General features: G+C 44.5%; 1 protein-coding gene and 1 long non-coding RNA gene across 3 annotated transcripts; one reads left to right on the plus strand and one right to left on the minus strand.

Annotated features, from left to right (window-relative positions):
• Positions 1 to 258: 258 nt before the first annotated feature.
• On the minus strand, positions 259 to 657 carry LOC116204242. The gene has a single exon (XM_031536322.1). The coding sequence runs from the start codon at positions 655 to 657 to the stop codon at positions 259 to 261; it is 399 nt and encodes a 132-aa protein (XP_031392182.1).
• Positions 658 to 20,332: 19,675 nt separating this feature from the next.
• LOC116202645 lies at positions 20,333 to 21,358 on the plus strand. Of its 2 annotated transcripts, none has more exons than XR_004156109.1 (2): positions 20,333 to 20,756; positions 20,921 to 21,358. It is a non-coding gene; the product is annotated as an uncharacterized LOC116202645 (long non-coding RNA). The 2 variants fall into 2 exon arrangements; XR_004156110.1 differs by having other exon boundaries at positions 20,333 to 20,734.
• Positions 21,359 to 21,572: the final 214 nt, after the last annotated feature.

Consider the following 21,572-nt stretch of genomic DNA (forward strand, 5'->3'; position numbering starts at 1 on the left):
ATCGATCATCTCTTGGATTCTTTCACGTAACCTCCAGCAGTTATCCAAGGTATGCCCCGACGCATCCTTATGATATTCACAACGCTTGCTCTAGTCTTGGATAGTTGGATCGAAGTTAGGGCCGGGCGCTATTGTTCCGATCTTGTCGCCCGCATGGAGTTGCCGGTATATGTGGGAGAGCGAGACCGGCAAGGGTGCGTACTGCCTACGCGGTCGCGGTTGTGCTATGCCGCCCTGTTGACCTTGCGGGGGTGGGACCTATTGCATCGGCTGAGGAGCTCTCGAAGCCGGGGGTCTGTACTGTTGGGCTTGAGGTGGAGCGGGAGTATAATGGTGGACGACCAGTTGTGAGGTTGTAGGTAGTGGAGTCGGTGAAGCTGAATAGTAGATAGGTTGAGTAGGAGGTTGAGGCTGATAATGCGTCGCCGGCGAAGCGTAGGCGGCAATAGAAGGCGGTGCAGGCGTGAAATTCACCGAATACTGTTGAGATCCCGCATGCGCTGAATTAACGGCATTAACCGAGACTTCTTTCCCTCTTCTTCCGCCGGAAGAGGTCGCCGCTGCAGGGGTCTTCTTCGAGAACTCCTCTCCCATTCCCTTCGTAGGGCCTTCAAGTCTCCCCAACTTGATGCCAAGGTCCACTTGTTTCCCGGCCATGATTATTTCCGAGAAAGTGGACTTGTGGCCCATAAGGTGCGAGTAATAGACCCCTTTGAGGGTCCCATGGAACATCTGAATTTGCTGCGCCTCGCAAATTGGGGGGTAGTGTTTTGCCGCCTCCGATCGCCAATTCGTGGCGTATTCTTCGAATTTCTATCCCTCCGCCATTTCCATCGTGCTCAACTCGAGGAAGGACGGAGGTGTCTCCATGTTGTATTGGTACTGCTCAACGAATCTCTTAGATAGTTCGGCCCAAGAAGGAATGTCCTCAGCCTGGAGGGACATAAACCAATTCAGGGCAGGACCCGATAAACTCTCCTGGAAAGAGGCGACCACGAACTGCTCGTAGTCCTAATAGTTGAGCATCTTCGCGCGGTAATGGCGGAGGTGGTGTCGCGGGTCTTTAGTCCCATCATACTTTTGGAACTCGGGTACTTTGACCTTAGGGGGTAGCTGCATGCCGGGGAAGAGAGACGAATCCAGGTAGCTCGTGCTGTGGCGGGGGTCACTAGCCTGAAGGGCCCTGATGGTTTCCTCCATTTTCTTTATCCTCCTTTCCTGTTCAGTCTCTGCCTTAGGGAGGAAGTGTGTTGGTGGAGCAAAGGGTACCGCATGGATTGGCGTACCCGATTCTGGAAATGTGGTGTTTATGGGAGGTGGGGCTTGGTAGAGGAAGCCAATATGGGATTGTGGAGCTTGAGAAGGGAAATGTTCAGTCATGTGTGCCGATGCGTGGGTGGTCGGTGGTGGGACTGTGCATATCGGGGCCGGGGCCAACGTGGAGACAGGTGGGGGCACGGACATGGGCAGTCCTGATATTGCCGTTGGTCGGAAGGGGCGATCGCCGGAGCATCAGACGGTTGAGGGAAAGCGGGCGGTACTGGGAGATTGCTAACCAGATAGGTCGCCGGTATATGCGCTGTCGTTGGGGCGGGTGCATCTCCGCTCTCCTGAGCAAAGGTCGGCAAGACCCATGGATTTGGGTCGACCGTTGGCCCGTACCCCGGAGGCGGGGTAGAGCTTGACGAAGCACGGTTTGGGCCTTTGAAAAGGGCCATGAACTCGGCCATGTTGGTGGCCATGTCAGCGGCTAGTTGATTGACCGTGCCCTCGAGCGCTGCAATGCGCGCGTTATCATCGGGTATGGATGGCACCTGCACTGCCGGTGGTGGAACTCGAGGAAGAGGTGCCCCTGAATACGCCGGGGGTGTGCCTGAGGAAGCAGGTGGTGGAAGATGGGTCGAGGGAGCTCCATGATGTGCCAGTGGTACGCCTGCGGGGGTCAACGGTGGTGGCGCATGCATCGTTGGTGGTTGAGAATGAACCGGTGTCGGTGGTGTATTCTCCTCGAAGACAGCGAGTTGATTTTCTTTCGCCATTCTTAACTGAAAGCGAGTGGGATACCGGTGCTGCGCCAGTTATAGTTACCTGTATCAACAAGTGTGTAAATTGCAGCGCAAGCGAGTTACGTTTAAAATGGAATAATGAATAAGGGGATAATGTGCATGAGATGCATGGATTTGAAAACTAATGCTGTCACTCGCATTGATTCAAAAGGGTTTCAAGATACAATGCAATTTTTAAGAAACAAGCCTTAAGTCATTCTTCCATCGCGCTCAGGGTACGAGTGACTGTTGCCGTGGAGAGCACCGATTCAAGTGAAGACCTGGTGGAGGCGTCTATCCTAAGGGGTGAGTGGACCTCCACGGGCTCTCTTCCTGAACCTCTCTAAGGCGACATTCGCTCGTGCCAGCTCCTACTCGCGCCTCTGCAGCTCGGCGCGGGCCTGGGCGAGCTCTCTCTGTAATTGCCGCTGATCCGCAAGCTGCTCGTCTTTCTCTGCGACTTCCCGACGAAGGTGATCTCTCTCGGCCCTGAGGTTAGCAAGCTCCGCTTGGATGGCCACGTTCGGGGTGAGAGATGCTCCCGTTGGTCCGTTATCTTCAGCTCGTGGAGAGTCGGTGGAATCCTTGTGTGTTGTAGGACCCCACCGATAGAAACGGAGGACATATTCCTCGGTAGCCTGGAAATCCTGTTCTTCAAGGGTTGGATGCTCGGGGAAATACGGACTCTCGATGACCACGGTTCGCCACGCGTCCAAAACCCGTTCGATGTCTCTTTGGCGATCCACGGATGTCTGATCCTCCCACCAAGTGTGTTCGAATTTAGCCCATGCCATGTCCTCGGGGATTGTCTGCAGGCTACCAAACTGCCTCATCACTAGCGCCGGGAAATATGTGGTGGACCCCGCATGACTTACGAGTGGTACTCCATTAAAATCAAGGCACCTAAGGGCCGCGGGTCCGGGTGGCATCCACGCGGCTCGCCACTTAAAGCCCCTAGGTGGTATTTCGCAAAAAATTTTGATCCACTCGGAAATCTTGCGTTTTTCCACGCGCACGAGGGACAGCAATCGAGAAATGATCGACTCCGGACCATTAAAATACATAACCGGGCGCACTAAACCGAAGGGGTTTGCATGACTTTGAAACCAAATTTGTAAAAGGATGGGGGATCCTCTCATTCTTCGGTCGCGTGTTCTCAAAACACGGTCGAGGGACCGAACGGTCTCAGCCACAAGGGCTACCTCGTAACCGCGCCCTCCGACCACTTGGAGGACAACGCTGGCCAATGCCGCATCGATGAGACTATGCGAGCGAGGGAATAAGAGGGTTCCAAAGATTAGCAATAGAACAGCATGACACAAATCCTTTCGAAGAAAATCCCCTTGGACCCTATGCGCTCGGAACTCAATAAAAAGGAGGAGTTTTTCGATTGCAATCTCCGTGCTGCCGGAGTATGCGAGTTCAACATTCAAACGGGTCGTAGGAACCCCGAGTAGGCGTGAGACTAGGGTTGGTCGGGTGGTGTGAAAGTTGGGTTCTACAATGCCGTGGACAACTGCAGTCCGACCGATGAGTGTCCGGTACTCCTCGATGGTTGGCGTGAGCTCGGTACCCTGTATGTCGAAGACGGCGCGACTTGGGTTCCAGAATGCGATGGCGGCCTCGAGGAAATTCCAATCTACACGTCGTGTGGCCAAAAAGGGAACATCTCCTACGAATACAGCGATATAGTGGCGGTCGACCGGGCGTAGCGCTGTCCATATGCGGGCAATCTCCTCGAGTGGCGGTGTGACTCTATCGAGGCGCGGACAGGAGAATGAGTGCGCCATCCCTTACCAAGATGAAAGGAAGATCGACTTAAGACTCATCAATAGGAATGACATCCTAATTTTGAAAATTTACATGATGCATGCTTGCGAAAATGTAAATGCCCACGGCTTAATTCATGATACAAGATACATGTACATCGCTCTTGAAACAAAAAAGATTCAAATTGGCACGCAGGCCGACTCGATGGACTGTTGTCGGAGGATGGCATGGGAGCATAGTACGATGCATGGTTTCGGTATTACAGGGACCGTGCTACGTAAGGATGGGGGCTCCCGAATCAAGGGTGTCAATTCATTGAAATCGAGCGGGGATCTTTGGGGGCCTAATTGACGATCCAACCGTGCGACGTACCCTTACTCGGAACCCCTATTTAACCTATGCTCCTATTACCGGTCGTGGGACGCGACCCATAGGTACCTAGAAGCTAATATGATATGCAATGCATGTACGGGAAATAAAAGTGCGTTAAGTAGATAAGCGGGAAATGCGGAAAACGGTAAATAAACAAGCAAACAAAGCAAGCGGGAACGAACCCGAACTCTCTAAGTATCCCCAGTGGAGTCGCCAAGCTGTGCGCACCCGAATTTAATCTCGTTGGGGCACGCATGCGCGCGCCTAAGCAACGCGGCTTGGGAGTGTCCACCTTCCCGGGGACGCGCGACGGACGCACGTGAGAAGTAGTCCCCACTTGCCATTTTACGACCCGAAGGTCGAGGGCCGACAAGTTACCCGGGTCTAGGGGTACGGGGTACACCTAATTGCTAAGGCATATGGTCTGCGAAACCCGAGGTTCCGAATTCGGGGGTTCTGTTACATGCGAGCCTATATCTCGCATGCCCTATCGGTACTCTAGCTTGTCTAGGCTTGCCATTTTAATTTAATTACCGCTTAATTAAGTTCCGCTCATCTTACGCGTTTTGACACCATAAATTCGAAGGAACACTCCAACCGTCCACTCTCCGACCGGGATTCTTACATGAATAAATATACAACATAAATCCTTACATTGTCCTCTCGAATAAAAAAACGCAAATTACAACAACTGAATCCCGGTCGGTTCGCGTTCGGTTATTATTCCACTCGTGCTCACCGTGTGGTTTGACAAGACCGAAATTGAAATTAAGATGCGCGCTCAGTGTTAGGGGAATTGGACCTCATGATCTACGATTGGGGCGTTGGACCCCCTATGAATCGTGCCCTAAAGGATCTGGCTCGATCCGCATAACAAACAAGTGCAAGAATGTTAACGAGCGGACATAAATAAACAAACAATGGGGTTTTGTTATTGCCAAATTTACGTGAATTAACCAATTATTAACCGGGGTATCTTGGCATACAAATCCTACCCTAAAGCAAACAAAGTGGGTACAAGGTGTGAATCGATCAAGGATCGCCTCGGGAAGGTATTTTGCATTTGGCATTATTTTCCGAGGACTTGACATACGTGACGTCTGTTGTCAAGTCTTGTGTTTGTGGATTGCTTTTAGGATTATTCTATATTGTGACACTACGGTTGTTTTAAGTTATTACCGAATATGGATTCCGCTCGTAAGTCCTAGAACTTAATGCCTATCCCGCTATTGCCCGTTTTTGTCTTAACCAAGTATATAATTAATCCAGTATTTGTATTTTGAGCCAATCCACCCGAACTAACTACCCGAGACTATGCTAGAATAATAAAAACCTCATCGATCGGATAGAGCGGGCTATGCAGATGAAGCTGCGCCTAGACAGGTAGCCCATCCCTACCCTAATACCGTAGTGTTTCTATTATTCTAACCCTAGGGGTGTCTTTAAGTTGCAAATAGACGATTTTTCCCTTGAAGCGGAAATTATTTTCGGAAAAGAGAGATTACGCGGTGCGGGCCGCCTCGGCCTGTGACCAGCGCTAACCGATCCCCTGGACCTTCCAGGGTTGTCAAGAACCCCAGAAAGTCAAAAGATCGGTTAATCTATCCGGAAGTGATCTAAGAAGAACTTCCACGTCCCGACCTGGGTTTCCTGAAATCAGGTGATGCCTCGAGTCAAGACGCGCAAGTCCTTCCTAGACATCCATGTCACATCGAACTACGTGTCTCGGGTTTTACAAAATTTGCAAGTTTTGAGAAGGGCACCAACGCATGTTCGCAACCTATCGACGCGTGTTACCGGTTTATTACCAATTCGTACAAAATTATTAGGGCCAAGTGAATTAATTAATCGCATGAACGTCTAATTATCCCGTTAGTGAAATTATTGATTAAATTAATTAATGTTTTGCCAAATGCTCTAAATATTCGGGTTTCAGACCGTCGAGTCGATCATTGATGGACCGTCTGATTCGAATCCTAATTCCCGACCATCTTAGAATTTTTAAAAAATAATTTTAGGTCGAGTTTGCATAATTAACCCGATTCATGTGAGGTTTCGATTTAAACGATAATAAAGCATTTTAAGCACGGATCAAGAGCATATTACCACATCAAGCACGGCGAACATACAAATTTACATAACCGGTGCCGCCATGATCATGATAAACACATACAAACATACACACAAATATAATATCAACGAAATCGATAAAACGACACCGATTCATGGAAAGCGGAAAATCATGCAAAGCACACACGTTGTCATGCCGTATACATATAATTACAGGAATAAAATATTTAAACATGGCACAAACGTTGTCGGTCGGTGATCCAAGTAGGAAAGGGCTAAATATCTTAAAAATGTCCAGGGGCTGATTTTAATGATTTTAAAAGAACAGGGACTTTTTTGAAAATTCGAATAAGGTTTTGGGGACTGATTTGAAAATTCTGAAAAATTGGGGACTGTGTAAGTATTACTGAAAATATCCCCAGGACTCCTTTGGAATGAGTCTGAAAGTCCGGGCTGATCTGAAAAGTGAAAAAAATATCCCAAGGACTGAACTGAAACGACACGAAAAGTTCCGGAACTGATTTAGAAAATTCTGAAAATTTTAAGGACTTATCAGGAAATATTAAAATGGCCGGGGCTTTAACGGAAATAATTTTAAAATTCGGGGCGGATCTGAAAAAGGCGTAAATGGCCCCGGGACTAAACTTAAACAACTTGAAAAGTTCCTTGGGATGCTTGAAAAATTCTGGAGATTTTAAGGACTGATCTGGGAATATTAAAATGGCCGGGACTTGACTGAAAATAATCTTTTAATTCAGGGTAGATCTGAAAAAATAAAAATACGTCCTCTGGACTGAAATGAGACAAAATGAGAAGTTCGTAAAATTGAGTTCGGGACAAATCCGATCACCCACACGACCCAATAACGCTCATTTCACATCATATTCATCCAAGCAAGCATAAACATTCAGAAAATGGAGCCCTAACATGCCACTAAGACGAGGATTTACCTAGTTCGAGAAGTTGCGGGGTGATTCTGTAAATAAGGAAAAATTTAAAAAATAAAAAAAAATACCGGAAGTTGGGCTGCTGAGGGAGATTGGGCCGAGCAGGCCGAATGGGCCGGACTGGGTCGAATGGACCGCTGGGCTTCTGGACGCGGTTGGGCTGGGCCGAACGCTAACGGGCTGCCGCTGCTGGACTTGGTCGGACTGGGCCGACGCGAGCTGGGCCGACTGAGCTACTGGACACGGGCTGAGCCGGCGTGTGTCTGTTCCGCGTTACCTGTGCGACCCGGATAGTAAAATGGACCGACCCGGTTAGTGCCGAAAAGGGAAAACGAGGAGAAGCAAAATGCGGTTCGGGTGCGAGATCGAGCTGCGGGTCTCGGGCGAGAGGTCGAGCTGGGAGATATTCGGGCGTGTGGTCGAGCTGTGGGTCTCGGCGAAGGATCGAGCTGAGGGGTCTTCGGGCGCGAGGCGAGCTCCGGGTCTCGGGCGCGAGGTCGAGTCGCGGTTTTTTTCGTTTCCGTGGGCGAGCTCCAAGAAATCCCGGTCGTTCCGAGCCGAGAAGATCCGCAAAATCGAGCCGTCGGCCATGCGTGAGGACCGGAACGAGCAGAGATTTTTTTCTTTTTGGAGAATGAGCGACCTCCCGGGATTTTCTTCGAAAAATTCCGAGAGAGATAGAGCCGTTTTTTTTTACTAAAATCGAGCTGTGGGCCGTGAGCTATGGGGACGAGGAGAATCGTGCCGGAGAGAGCCGGGAGCTGAGAGTTTCGGGTGTTGTTCGTCTGTGAGCTCGGGGAAATTTTTTTTTCTCTCCTCCGAACTCTGTGAGCTGCGCTTTTGTTCGAAAAAAAATCCGAGAGAGAGAGAGAGAGAGCGCGTTTGCGTGTCGGAAATCGTTGGCGTGTGCAGAGGCGGGTTAGGAGGCGCGGCAGGCTTGGGTTCGATCGACAGTCGAGGAGAAGAAGAGGAAAAAGAAAAGAAAAGAAAAAGAAAAGAAGAAAAGAGGAAGAAGAAGAACAGGAAAAGAAATGATGAAGGAGGAGCAGCCGTCTGAAGTCAGTGACTTCTGACCGTTGCCGACTTTTTTTTCTTTTTTTTTTTGAATTTCAAAATCGACGCGCGTATAAATTTAAAATCTCGTCTTCTTGATCGGACGTCGGAAAAATAATTCGAGACCATCATCGTGCTCAGAAAAATTCGTTGATCAATATTATGCGATAAAATTATTTTCAATCTCGAATTTTGTCCCAGATTTTCAAAATCGACGTCGATGTATGCGAGATCCGAAAACGTTTCAAATATAATTATTTTTTGAAAAATCATAAAATTAGCGTTAAATTAGGCAAATTTGCTATTTTTAAAAAAGTCTTGAATACTCGAGTAATTAATCGGAAATACTTCCCTCACGAGTGGCAAAATGACGATTTTGCCCCTCTGGAGTCGGTGGGCCAAAATTGGGTGCTGACAGGTGCCTATTTTAAAAATAATACGGTGTCATTAATAATATCTCCTCCCAAGGATTGTATGTGCAAAACCACTCTCAGAAACAATGTGTGATCCCCGTTAATCTTGTTTTAAAACCCTAATCACCCATTATTTTTCTGTAAAATTGGCGTCTTAATTTCCTTTAGTCGATAATAAATTAAAACCCTTTTTACTACCATATTTTATTCAATAGAAGAAGGGTGCATGACGGAGAAATCGATATTTTCACGTACTGAAAAATATTTATTTCGGGGTATTTTTGGTCAAATAACTATTTTCGGAACTAGAAAATATTTTTCGGTAAATTTTCTCCACAAAGATGTGCTTAAAGGATAAAAATATAGTTTTTTTAGAAGTTCAGAAGCTGAGACACAATTAAATCCGACCAGACTATATTACAGCAAAATAGTTGAACTCAGTTCCGTCTTTTGGACAAAGTAAGGAGGGCAAGCGCGGAAGATCCCCGCTCCAACATACATAGGCGCGGCAACAACCAAGGTCAGGATGGCAGGCATGGACACCAACCAAGCCCAAGGCCAGCTGTCCCGTTCTTATTCGAATGGACAATTGGCACATCAGACCTTTAAAAGATTCAAAATCCTCTCATTTTGACCCCTACAGTTTTTAAAATTACCAACTGACTCCCAAGTCCCCTTCCTCTATAAATAGAGGGTTCATTTCAGGTTTCAAGAGGATTTTGGCACCTCACAAGCTGAAACTTTGCCGAAATCAACTAAAACATCCCCAACATATACATATTATACCTATTCTAGTTAAACAATGTAAGGAATTAATCGACCAGTGCTTGCCCGGTTTTGGTCCCTTGTAGCTCGATTCATCCGAAAGTTGCCCGAAAAGGTATAAATAATGGCTGTCCAGCCTCTGCCTGCCTCGGATCAGAGCTTATTAGGCCGGCCATCCCCTTCTTTCTTCCATTTATGGTACTCTCTTGTAATTATATATATAGTACAAATCACGCCTTACTTTCATTTCTTCACATTCCAAGTTAATTTATGCTTGAATAATGATGTTACATTGATAACCTTCTTGCTAAGACACGGGATAGGAGTCGGTGTGTTGCAAGACCGATATTTCTGTAAATACACTTATATATATATATATATATAGTTATATTCTTTGAATCCTTTTAAGCACTCCCCATTTAATCTCTTGATATCGGAAGTTCCGATAATGGAAAAGAGATTGGAATGATTGAAGGATGGTTCGTTTGATTTCATGATTCTTTACCTATTTGCTTACTACACGTTCACGAGATGATGAATGATGATTGATGAGGCCAAGTGGCTAGATTTTTGTTTTCACATGCTTGATTAGGATTAGATTGGCAAGGATTTTTGTCAAATTCGGGTTGCCAAAGTCTCGGTCATTGGAAGACCAAATAGATTATCTTGTTTATGGGTCCAAAGTTGGTTTAATTCCACTCGACTAGCTCTCGGATCTCCATAAATGGATGTATAGCCGCATGTTTTTAATTGAATTAGTCTAAAAATTGGTCAATCCCTTTAGCTGGATTTCAGTCACTAGGGATTATGACGTGGAGGATTTTCAGCCCATATCTGTATTAACAAGCCCAAACCCAAAGAAGTATATCTTTGATATATCAAGTAAATATTCTCGTGATGTAGAAGGGAAAGATGAGATATCTTGATCCATAGATTGTGAATATTATTATCTTAATTAGGTAATATATTTAATTTCGATAAAAATATATTTAGAATTATAATTTTAGTTCGAGTCAAGAGTCTAAAGTTTTCAATTTTGAAATAATTAATTGTTTTGTTTTAAGAAGTTACATAGTAAGGGCCTAGATTCTAATTTCCTATTTTAGTTTCCTCGTTTTCTTAAGCCTATATATAGTCCATGTCAATGTACCAGAAGAGAGAACTAATATATCTCAGAAACTCTTATTGTTTAATAATACTTTGAGTTTGCACAAGTCTTGGATTTCAGCATATCGCTAGGGTTTAGACGTGTGCTATCCTTTGAGTCTAAATTCGGATTTAGGCGCGAGAAACCGTGATCCGTGCTGCGTCAGCTGGTATCAGAGCAGGAGTTGCCTAAATCTGATCATGGCGGACGAGGTGATTCACAACCACCCTAATGCCGAAGAGCAGGAGGTGGAAGCGATTCAAGCACGAGAGCAAAGGATTGAAAAGGATGGAACAAACACTCGAACAGAGGTTGGAGCGGAGGCTAGACCAAAGGTTCGAGGAGCTGCATGTCATGCTTGGTGCTCTAGGCTTGCGTGCTGGTCAAAACGTAGAAGACGGATGTCGGGCATATCGAGTTGTTCTTCGTGAGGAGCCTGTTGTTCGACACGTTTCGACCAATCGTACACTCCAAGTTGATGCTGGACCATATCAAGATGGAGGATACGATCAAGTTGTGAATTATTGCGACAGCGGAAGATTTCAATGGGATCCTGGAGATAACCATCCCAGAAGAATTCTTATTTTTGATGGAAGAGTAAGTGACGAGGATTTTCTAGAGTGGATTTCCGATGTGGATTATTTCTTTTATTACTATGATATCCCTGATAACGGAAGCCGAGTAGATCGGGTGGTTTATCGCTTAAGAGGTAAAGCTTATACTTGGTGGGAAAGATTGCAACAAGATTGCGTTCGAGATGGCAAAGATCCAGTTTTTACATGGAGGCGAATGAAGAGATTTCTAAAGGCAAGATTTCTTTCCTTGGAGTATGAAGAGTACTTATTTCAATTGTACCAGCAAAGTTCTCAAGAAATTAGGACGGTTGAAGAGTATACCATGGAATTCCTTCACTTGGCTGAATGCGTTCCACTAGTGGAAAGTGAAGATATAAAATTCAAGCGTTATTAAAAAGCCTAAATCCTGACATACAAGAAAGAATGGGGAACAAGGTGATTTTGACTTTATCTGAAGTTTGCAGCTTAGCTTTTAAGGCCAAATTGCAATTCAAGGAACAAATTAGAATAGAAACTCGAGAAAATTTTGCTACTTTGCTAAACATCATCATGAAAGGGCTAAGGTAAATCTTAATGATAAGGCGAATATTCATCAAGCGATGGAAAAGAAAATTCCGAACAGTAACTATGGAAACGAAAAGGAAGACGAGAGACCAACGCCAATTGACTGCAAGGATGAGAAGATTAAGGAAGTTTTCAAAATTGTTGAGAGTCCTAAAAAGGAAAATGATATCGAGGTGAAGAACGAGTTAACTCTAGAATCACATGAGTTGCCTATGTTGATAGTGAAGAATTTATATTTTGAAGATAAGTTCCCAAAGGTGTCATCGGTATCAACATTTCCACATATAGAATTTGAAGCTTTGGTGAATGAAGATCCATCCATACGAGCAATTCAACTTCATGGTGACTACAATACTCGAAGCACATTGAAAACTCGAGGACGAGCTTTTCACAAGTGGGGGAGAATGACATGGAGGATTTTCAGTCCATATCTCTATCAACAAACCCAACCCAAAGAAGCATATCTTGGATATATCAAGGAAATATTCTCGTGATGTGGAAGGGGAAGATGAGATGTCTTGATCCATAGATTAGGAATATTATTATCTTAATTAGGTAGTATATTTAATTTAGATAAAAATATATTTAGAATTATATATTACTTGTAATTTTAGTTCGAGTCAAGAGTCTAAAATTTCTAATTTTGGAATAATTACTTGTTTTGTTTTAGGAAGTTACATAGTAAGGGCCTAGATTCTAATTTCATATTTTAGTTTCTTAGTTTTCTTAGGCCTATATATAGTCCATGTCAATGTACCAGAAGAGAGAACTAATATATCTCAGAAACTCTTATTGTTTAATAATACTTTGAGTTTGCACAAGTATTGGTTTTCAGCATATCGCTAGGGTTTAGACGTGTGTTATACCCTTCGAGTCTAAATTCGGATTTAGGCGCGAGAAACCGTGATCCGCGCTGCGTCAGATTATTTTCAAAATTGATTAACGGAGTCCAACTTGGGTTAAACATGAAAAAAAATCCAAATCTATGAAATGCTTTAGGGGCTCAGCCATAAGAGAATTAGAGATCAAATGGGTTTAATCAGCTCACATGGCTTAAAAATTGAACTGGCTGAGACTATGATGGGTGATTTTGGTGATGGCCGAATTGATTATTGAGTCTTAAGTGTTAATTGGTTAATCAAAGTCCAATTCGATAATCACGTACACGTTGTGTGGACCCGAATTTGCTCTCGTCGGGGCCCGCATGCGCGCACCTATGCGTACAGCTTGGGAGTGACCACCTTCTCGGGGACGCGCGATGGACACGCGTGAGAAGGAGTTATCACCTACCATTTTACGATGCGGAGATCGAGGGCCGGTAAGTTACCTGGGTCTAGGGGTACGTGGTATACCTACTTTGCTAAGGCATTAGTCTGTACGGAACCAGAAATTCCGAGTTCAGGGGTTCTATTACATGTGGGCCTATATCCCGCACGTCCTTTTGGTACTCTAGCTTGCTAGATTTGCCATTTTATTTATTTACCGTGTGATTTAGGATTGTACTCGACTTGCCCGTTTTGACATCGTAAATTTGGTGAAATGATCGCTTCGGGCCAAGGCCCCGAAAGAAGAGTAGGTTTGCACATCGAGGAATCGATTCACTATCTTCGCGTTACAATTCGTCGGACCGCGGTGGTCGACTCCCTGCGTGAACCAAGACCGCGAGTATTTGGCTTACTCGTCTCTAGGTAATGATGGACCGACTTGACCAGTTCGACACTCGGACCTCTTGTTTGCCGACCGGGCACCCTTACAAATGAATAAATAAATGTACAAATAAATGTTCTCGCAATGTACTCTCAATTAATTACAGAACACAACTGAATAGAGTAAATGGATCCCCCATTGGTTTGCATTAGGCCAATATTCTGCTCTGCCTCTCCGTGAGATTTTAAATGACCGATGAATAAATTAAGGCAATGCGGGCTCAAAGAGCCAGGGGTCGGATTCGACCGAATGGACAGACGACGAGAGAACCGATTGATTCTCTCGGAAACCGTTGGAGCGGTCAAGCTTTCGGGTGATTGTCAAGCCACGATTCACGCTCCCAATCCAAGTCGTCTTCCGCTTAGACACTACATGGAGTGAAGTGGTGACTCGAGATTAGACCACATTCCGCACTCGGGTTGTGCTCGATGTGTGTGGGGGCGTTGGACCCCGTGATCGATGGTTTGGGCATTGGACCCTGTGCAAAGCGTAACTTAGGGGTTCGGGCTCGAGCCGCGAAAAATCAGCAAGTAGTAATAGAAGACAGAGAAAAACCGATAGAAACAGATGAAAACAGACAAAAATCGATAAAAACAAACAAATACAGACAAGTTGTGTATTAGGCCGAATTTACGCGATTTAACCAATTATTAACCGGGGTTAGTTGGCAAATAATTTATCTAATCTAGGTAAGCAGAAGATCGTGCTAGGATGTAGCGCTAGGCTGATTACGCATGTGTAAGTTGATTTTAAGGCTTTATTTTGTAAATGACACTGCGATTTCACTGAATATGCCGAACTCGTGTTTTGACTATAGATTTGGAACCAAAAGTTCCACCTAGCCATAATCTAATGTTTGGTTAAGTCAAGTGAATGTTAGTTCGGTTTTACATGTTTTGTGACAAAGATAACAGCGTTAACTACCGAATCTACGGTAAGATGACAGAAACACCGAGAGCGGACGAAACGGCCATGCGAATAAAACTCGTACCCGAACGGGCTGCCCATCCCCAACCATAAATCGAGGTGTTTTCGATCTGCTTAACGCCTAGAATGTCGGCGAATCACGAAACAACGGTTATGCCCCTTAGTTTGCGAAATGTGTACAGTGTTAGTGTAAGATCGAGACTGCATGACACGAAGAGGTCTAAGGAAGACTCGCATGTTTCGACTTGAGCCACCTCAAATAGGGCTCGGACTCAAGTCAAGGTACGCAAGTCCACCCTAGACACGGTTCTATTCATCTTATGCGTCTCGGTGTTTTCAAATTGTGAATTTTAAAAGGGCATTCCCACCGGTTCGTGATCCGTCGACGCGTTTACAAATTAATGACCGGTTTGTCCAATTTGTTGAAAGCCAAATGGTTTACTTAGCCAAGTGATACGTCTCGTTTCCCGTATGTGTAATTATTCGGTGGTTGCGGCCTCGAGCCTTGAATGTTATGGATTAATGGAGCGATTTGCGACACGAAGACCATAACGAGTCATCGAAAGCTAAGAATATTCGGTCCATGAGGGCCGATACATTCTTGGACTCCCATGGGCCCAAAATGATCATCGTTACTCAAATCCATGCATATCACTCGAAATTAACGCACCTAACGTACAAACTATCGCGTAACTAACAATTAAATGAAAAATGCAATTACGATCAATTCCAAGAATTGGTTTTAACCGTTCCTTGCATGCATAAGATATCAAACACAACAATGACACATATTTTACACCATCGATGCCGCCATGCTCTTAGAAGGCGCATACAAACATACAAACACGTACGAACGTAGTATTTAAAGAAATCAATAAAACGACATTGATTCATATAAAAATAAAATGTAAGAACTAGGAAAATGACTTAGATCAGGAAGAGGAGGTCATGAGGGACTCAAGAGAGCCCCTTGGAACTCTCGGCCACCTCATGCATGATGTGGCCGAGAGAGTCCATGGATTCTCCCGAGTCGAGACGACCTCTTCGACTTCGATTCGAGTCTTTTCACGACATGCTACCATGTTATAATGATACATAAAGTGTAAAACGCGAGAAGCAACTAAATTCCGGGAGGAGGAGGCCGTCCATGACCTCGGGTGAGTCAAGAGGGCTCACGGCTCCATCCTTTGGGGTGAGGCCATGAGTTCCTCTTGGTTCCCTCGAGTCGTGGTGGTCTCCAGAACCCCGAATCGAACCACTTCTCGTCATGCTAGAACAATAACGATAAAGACATGCATAACACGGAATATAAGTACATGGAGACATGTAAAACGTAAACTTGCACATAAATCGGTCATGGACGGCCTTATCGCCTCACAAATGTAATGAAACTAAAGAGACCTACTCCTCTAAGAGTCGGGAAGTTATACCTACGCCTTGGGGTGTGTTTTGAGGTGGTTTTGAAGCTTGAAGAAGCCCGGAAAAGGGCTGTATAGTAGTGGGCAGTGAGGGACTCGAGATGGACTATTTTGGCACTCAGGGAGAAACCGGCTTGCACAGGAAGCTCGGGATGGTTGCACCAAGTCGTCACAAGGCCTTTGACTTCCCTAGGGACTGTTGGACATTACCATGGGCATCTCGTGGCGTGCTAAACCCTGGATTCACCTGAAAGATGCAAAAAATACTGGTAAAAACTAGAAAAATCTGAAAAGGGAGAAAGGAGAGAAACAACGGTGGTGCACGGTTGAATGGCCCTCGGCACGTGACAACCTTGTCACGGGGGAGAGTGAGGGTCGTGAGGAACCCTTAGAAAGTGATGGCATGACTCGCCTTAGTCGTGGGATGGAGAAAATGTCGAGGAAGCCCGGCCCGGGATGCACCCATGAAACCCGACTCTGCTCAACTCAGGAACGCGGGGCTGAAGACTTCAAATGCGAACACTAAGCTTGGAAATGGACTTAGGAGGTCGAAAAAATGTGGGATATGAAGTTTGGTCAAGTTTGGTTCGGGTTGGGTGGCGGTCGTCGGAAAACGGTTGAGTTTTCTATCAATTTTGGCCTTGAACCGGGCTGAGGGATGGCCATCCGAATTCTGAAAATTGCTAGGGTTTGAGAGGGCTTGGGAGGATCTCCTAGAGTGAGAAAGCTTGAGAGGATGGGAATTGAGTTGTGATTAGTGATAATGACGCAAGGGAACTTATAGGTGACCTAATGAGGCAAAATTAGTGAAATTAAGTGCAATTATAGGGGGTGCCTTTTGGATCCGAATTTTTTAGTGTCATTAGGGAGGGGAAATGGTCTTGTAGTGTGTAGGGAAAGCAAGAGAAGGGAAATGGGAGTTGATGGATGTGAGATGTGTAAGAAGATATTTTGAACTGAATGGAGGAGGCTCATTTGGCTTGCCCTTAGAGGAGAGCCATGGGTCGTGGCTTGGCTTGGCTAACTTGGGGGTCCCACTTGGTTGGGAAGAAAGCTGGAAGAAGCTCGAGGCTCGATTGGTCGCGCGTTTGATTTTTGTGGCTCGTTTGAACGACGAATTATCAATGTACGCGCGAATACGATTTTAATGAGCCTAATATTGACATGCTCCTTGTAAGCGAACGCTCGGGTGGCCCGGGGACTTAAAAGCTGATTTTGCTTCGTTTGGATGATCGGAGCGAAGTTGTCTGTTTGTGTCGCCTATTCGCGCTTCTGCGTGCTTTATTGCTCGTGTCAGCATGCTTCGTGCTTTGGGCAGAACGGTTGACTAGTCGACCTCGGCTGGAGATCGATAACTGGAGATGTCCTAGGAATCCGCGAATGGGGCTCTCTCAATGTTTTCCAAGTGTTCTGATGTGTTCTGAGACCACTGTGATCTCCGTTTGTCAAAAACGAGTCTCGAAGGTTTGTCGGGAAGCGTTCGTGGCCATTGAAATATCACTCGGGAGACCGGTATTGTTTGCTTGATCCGAGCTAAAATGATTTCCTAGGCCCTAGGGGTTGTTGGGAGTGGGTGGTACAGAACTCGGATATCAACATTTCCCCGAATGAGCTATAAGCGCAAGATTCCGTGTGAAAGGGGCACTTTTGCTACCGGAATGGTACTCAAGAAACCTAAATGGATTGCGCAATGCGATCAGGGTTTATCTCCTAAGCCCTTGAGGTCCCTGGGATTGATTGGTGCATATTTCGTGCGTTGATAATTCGTTAAAAGGGTTTCCGGCTATGTTTCTGTGCAAAAAGGGCCTATTTTTCCAGGTCGGGACCCACTCGGGAGATAATGATGAGTTCTGAAATACAGTCTGAAACCTATTCCATGGTCCTGGTGACCCTCGGATGTGTGCAGGCCTATTTTCGGGTGCTGTTTATTTGTCTGTGGCGCGGACGTCTCGGGAGCCCAAATAAGAAGGTGTCTATGAACATTCGGGGGGTGCATTGGCTTAGGCAGAAGACCTCTGAAATGCGCTCAGAGACGACATTGGTCATTTTGGTACCAAGAGGGATTTTTAGAGTCCCATACTAGATGCCTTCTAATGCTCCTGCGATTCGGCAGTGAATAGTGTCACAGTGCCGACTTCTGCTGTCCCGAGGCTTGTTGTCTGTCTGCTTCCTCTAATTGCTCTCTGCGCCTCCCTAGTTATCTTTACCTCTCTTCTGTAGTCCATGCCCCCATGCCTGCATGTTTGCCTCCGTTGGCCCAACCGTGATACCCGAGCTTTTGTCGGGCATTCTCCTATTATGCTTATGAGGCCGTGGTCAGAGTCGTTATTGGCGTTCTCTGTTGGATTCGGTGGGCCAAAATGGGGTGCTGACACACGCGACTCTTAATACATGGGAATTAGGAGTTAATCACCCACATAGAATAGAGTCTTAGGCCTAATTAAAAAGATCCTAGTGGTCTTGAGGATAGGACTCTTAAAGTCGGGGTCGAGTTGATTAAAGTCTTCAAACTGAATAAAAATGGAATTGTTTGATTAAGTGACCAATTTGAGTAATAACTAGTTAATTGGAATCAAAACCGGTTAACTACGTGAACTTGGCATTGATTTATGGGGTAAGGGTATCATTCAAGAGAGTCCTAGGATTCAAAATTGAAGATCTTTTCGACCTTGAGGGCTTTAGGATCTTTCTCTATAATTTTGGATAATTAAATGAATATTCATCATGTAAATATGATTTTAATAAAATTGGAATAAATTAAAAAGATAAAATTTGTAAATAGAATGAATATACTAAGGATAATGAGCATAGATTTTCCTAGGCTAAGGGCCTAGGCCCATTTTCATCGTTTTGCACCTTGAGTCGACTTTGAAGGCCCATTTATATGTGCTTGGCCCAATAAAGCCCATTGGAGGCCCATAATGAATGAAATTGGCGTCTGTATGGGATAAATGTAAGGATGTATGGATGCGGATATACATGTAGGTACGTGTGTGACGTACAAGTGATGTAATTTGCATACTTGTACTTGTATATACACGAACACGACCTAGACCTCTAGGATTAAACAACTGGATTGAAATTAAAACAAGTGCTAGGAGTTAGAAACGAGGAGGGTACCGATTCCAGACAAAGTCCTCGCTTGCAGGCATTGATATGGTAACAAAATCCCTGAATCTAGATTTTTGGTTTGAGACTGAGTCAAACGATCAAGTGCCTAAGTGGTTAGTATCGTGACCCTATAGAGACTTAGGTAGCTCACCAACCAACTCAAACGATGTAGGAGCGATTCTAATCTAGTCCCAAGTCACGGACTAATCTAACTATTCAAGTCGTGTGGAGGCCTAAAAGTTACGTATCAACACAAGTATAACCATATAATGATATGGAGTGAAAAGAGATAGTGATTCTTTTCATTTCATCACATTCTATCCTACCAAACATGACATGAACTTCTTTCCTAATTAATCGCCACAATATACTCGTAATTTTCTGATAGTTCAACTAAATTAGCCTATAAGCCTGCGTGTCGTGCGAGATTTGTCCATAATTGTCATTGTCAAGAAATTTCCCGATTGTTAATTAGTTATGATACTTGTTAATTCCCTGGCCAAATACTTGCCCCGTACTCCATTCATTTAAAGTCTGCCTGTTTCATCAATTTTTTAAGTTGATTAGCCTAATCATTGATAATCGACCTCACTTCTGCCCAAACATGTGAGAACAAATCACATCATCACTCCCAAATCGAATTAAGACTATGTCGAGCTCATGCTATTGGGAAGTTCAACTTCATATTACAAATAAATAAGAAAAAAATAAAGCAACAGACAGTAAGTACCACTGTTATCAGAACCGGATCGGACCCGTCGGTTCGACCGGTCGGACCAGTAATCGGTGCATTGACCGGTCCAGTTCTCCTGTGAACCCAAAGTGCACGAATAAACCCATGAACCCAAAGAACCGGCCAATTTTTCAAGGAAATCCATGTGAACCAGCCGGTTCTATGGGTTCTCTATATTCCTTAAAATTGTCAAAATACTATGAATGGAGAATGAATTGAACCTTAGACCTCGAAGTTATTACTTCACCCACTTATCCATTGAGCTATAAACTTTTTGTTTTGCACTTTTTACCATTCCTTTATAATTTATCTCAATGACCTTGATAATTGTTTATTCTAAACCATATTTTAATTGTTTTTCTTAGTAATATTATAGTTATTGCATATTTAACAAATTATAATTATTTTTATTGGTAATAATATTAGTTATTTAATTTTTAATTAAACGTGCGATCCGACCTATCGAACCCTCGGTTGAACCCATAAACCAATGAACCCATGCCACGGCCGGTTCGATATCCGGTCCGGTTCTTATAACACTGGCCATTGTTATCAAAATCGGACCGGATCGACTGGTCGGATCGGGAACCGGACCTATGTCAGGTCCGATTAGCTAAAAAACCCAAAATGCATAAAAAAAATCGGTCGGTTTTTGGGTAAACCCATTGAACCCATTCGAACCAGTCGGGTGCATGGGTTCAAAAATTTAAATGACATTCGAAACGAAATCTCCCATCCCGACCTGAAATGAAAACGTGCAGAAATCGAAAACCCTAACCTTCCTTATGTTCTTCCTTATGTTCTTCATCAGTTCTCACAACTGAAATCGAAAACCTCTCAACTCAGTTCATCAGTCATCGTAAGTTTAGTGTTCTGCTTCGAGCCCTCCTGCGTCGAGCTCGATCATCACAAGTTTCGTCTTCTCCTTTGAGCGGTAGAGTCGGCTCCATCCTCTTCTCCTTCGAGTGGCAGAGTCCATACTAGAGTCCTTCCTCTTCTCCTTCGAGCGACAAAGTCCAAAGTCTCAGAAGATTCCTCTTCTCCTTCCGTCATTCGAGCGGCAGCTTCTGTGATTGCAGAGTCTAGACCAAAGTCTCCAGCGTCCAGACTGACGATGGTGCGGCAACGGTTCGAGCTCGGTTCGAGCTTCTTCTTTCTCTTCTCCTTTGCTTGCGGTGACTGGACTAATTTTAATTTAATTTTGGTAACCTTTGCTTGCGGTTGCGGTGACAAATTGAAACATTGGTTGGTTGATTTTGCTGAAAATCATTGTTTAATGAAGTTTTTCAATTCCAAATTACAGGTTGATTTGCACGGTGACTTGTTGTTGCTGAATGCTGAGGGATTGGTTGGTTATTTTTGTTGAAAATGAAGATTGAAATGCACGTAGACTTCTTGTTGCTGAATGCGAGTTATTTTTTATGGTTGGTTTTGCTGAGATTCTGATAATGAAATGCTCGGTGAATTCTGCACAGTGAATGCTGAGGCTTTTTTTTTTTTAACTTTGCTGGTTATGGCTATCTGAATACGTGCTTGATGAAAGACAATATTTTGGATGTTTTTCATTTTGCCTAATACGCCTCCTATGAGGCAAGAAATTGGATTAAGGATGTATATGCCCTGCGAGGGATTCTTTTGTTGCAAACAAGGGTGCTTCATGTAAGAGTTTGGTGTAACATTTTTTATTCATGATGTAAGAGCTACTATTTTGGAACTTAATGCAGTAATGCTTTTGACATTACTTTGTGTGTTGTGTTGTGGTTGCATTATGCATTTGAGCATTTTCTGCATCTTTTAATTCCATTTTAGCATATATTTCAACAGTGATGCTTTTACTTTCTGTTTCTGCAGTGATGCTTTCACTTTCTGTTTCTGCAATGAAAGATAACATGATGCTTTCATTTGCATAGAAGCATCACTGCAGCATTAACAAGGTGCATATAGTGAAATGTCAC

Source organism: Punica granatum, chromosome 4, assembly GCF_007655135.1.
Source record: "Punica granatum isolate Tunisia-2019 chromosome 4, ASM765513v2, whole genome shotgun sequence".
NCBI classification, from domain to species: domain Eukaryota; kingdom Viridiplantae; phylum Streptophyta; class Magnoliopsida; order Myrtales; family Lythraceae; genus Punica; species Punica granatum.

Bases quoted from the DNA above. Each gene is read 5' to 3' on its own strand.
- LOC116204242 (XM_031536322.1), bottom strand. From the start codon at position 657: ATGGCCGGGAAACAAGTGGACCTTGGCATCAAGTTGGGGAGACTTGAA.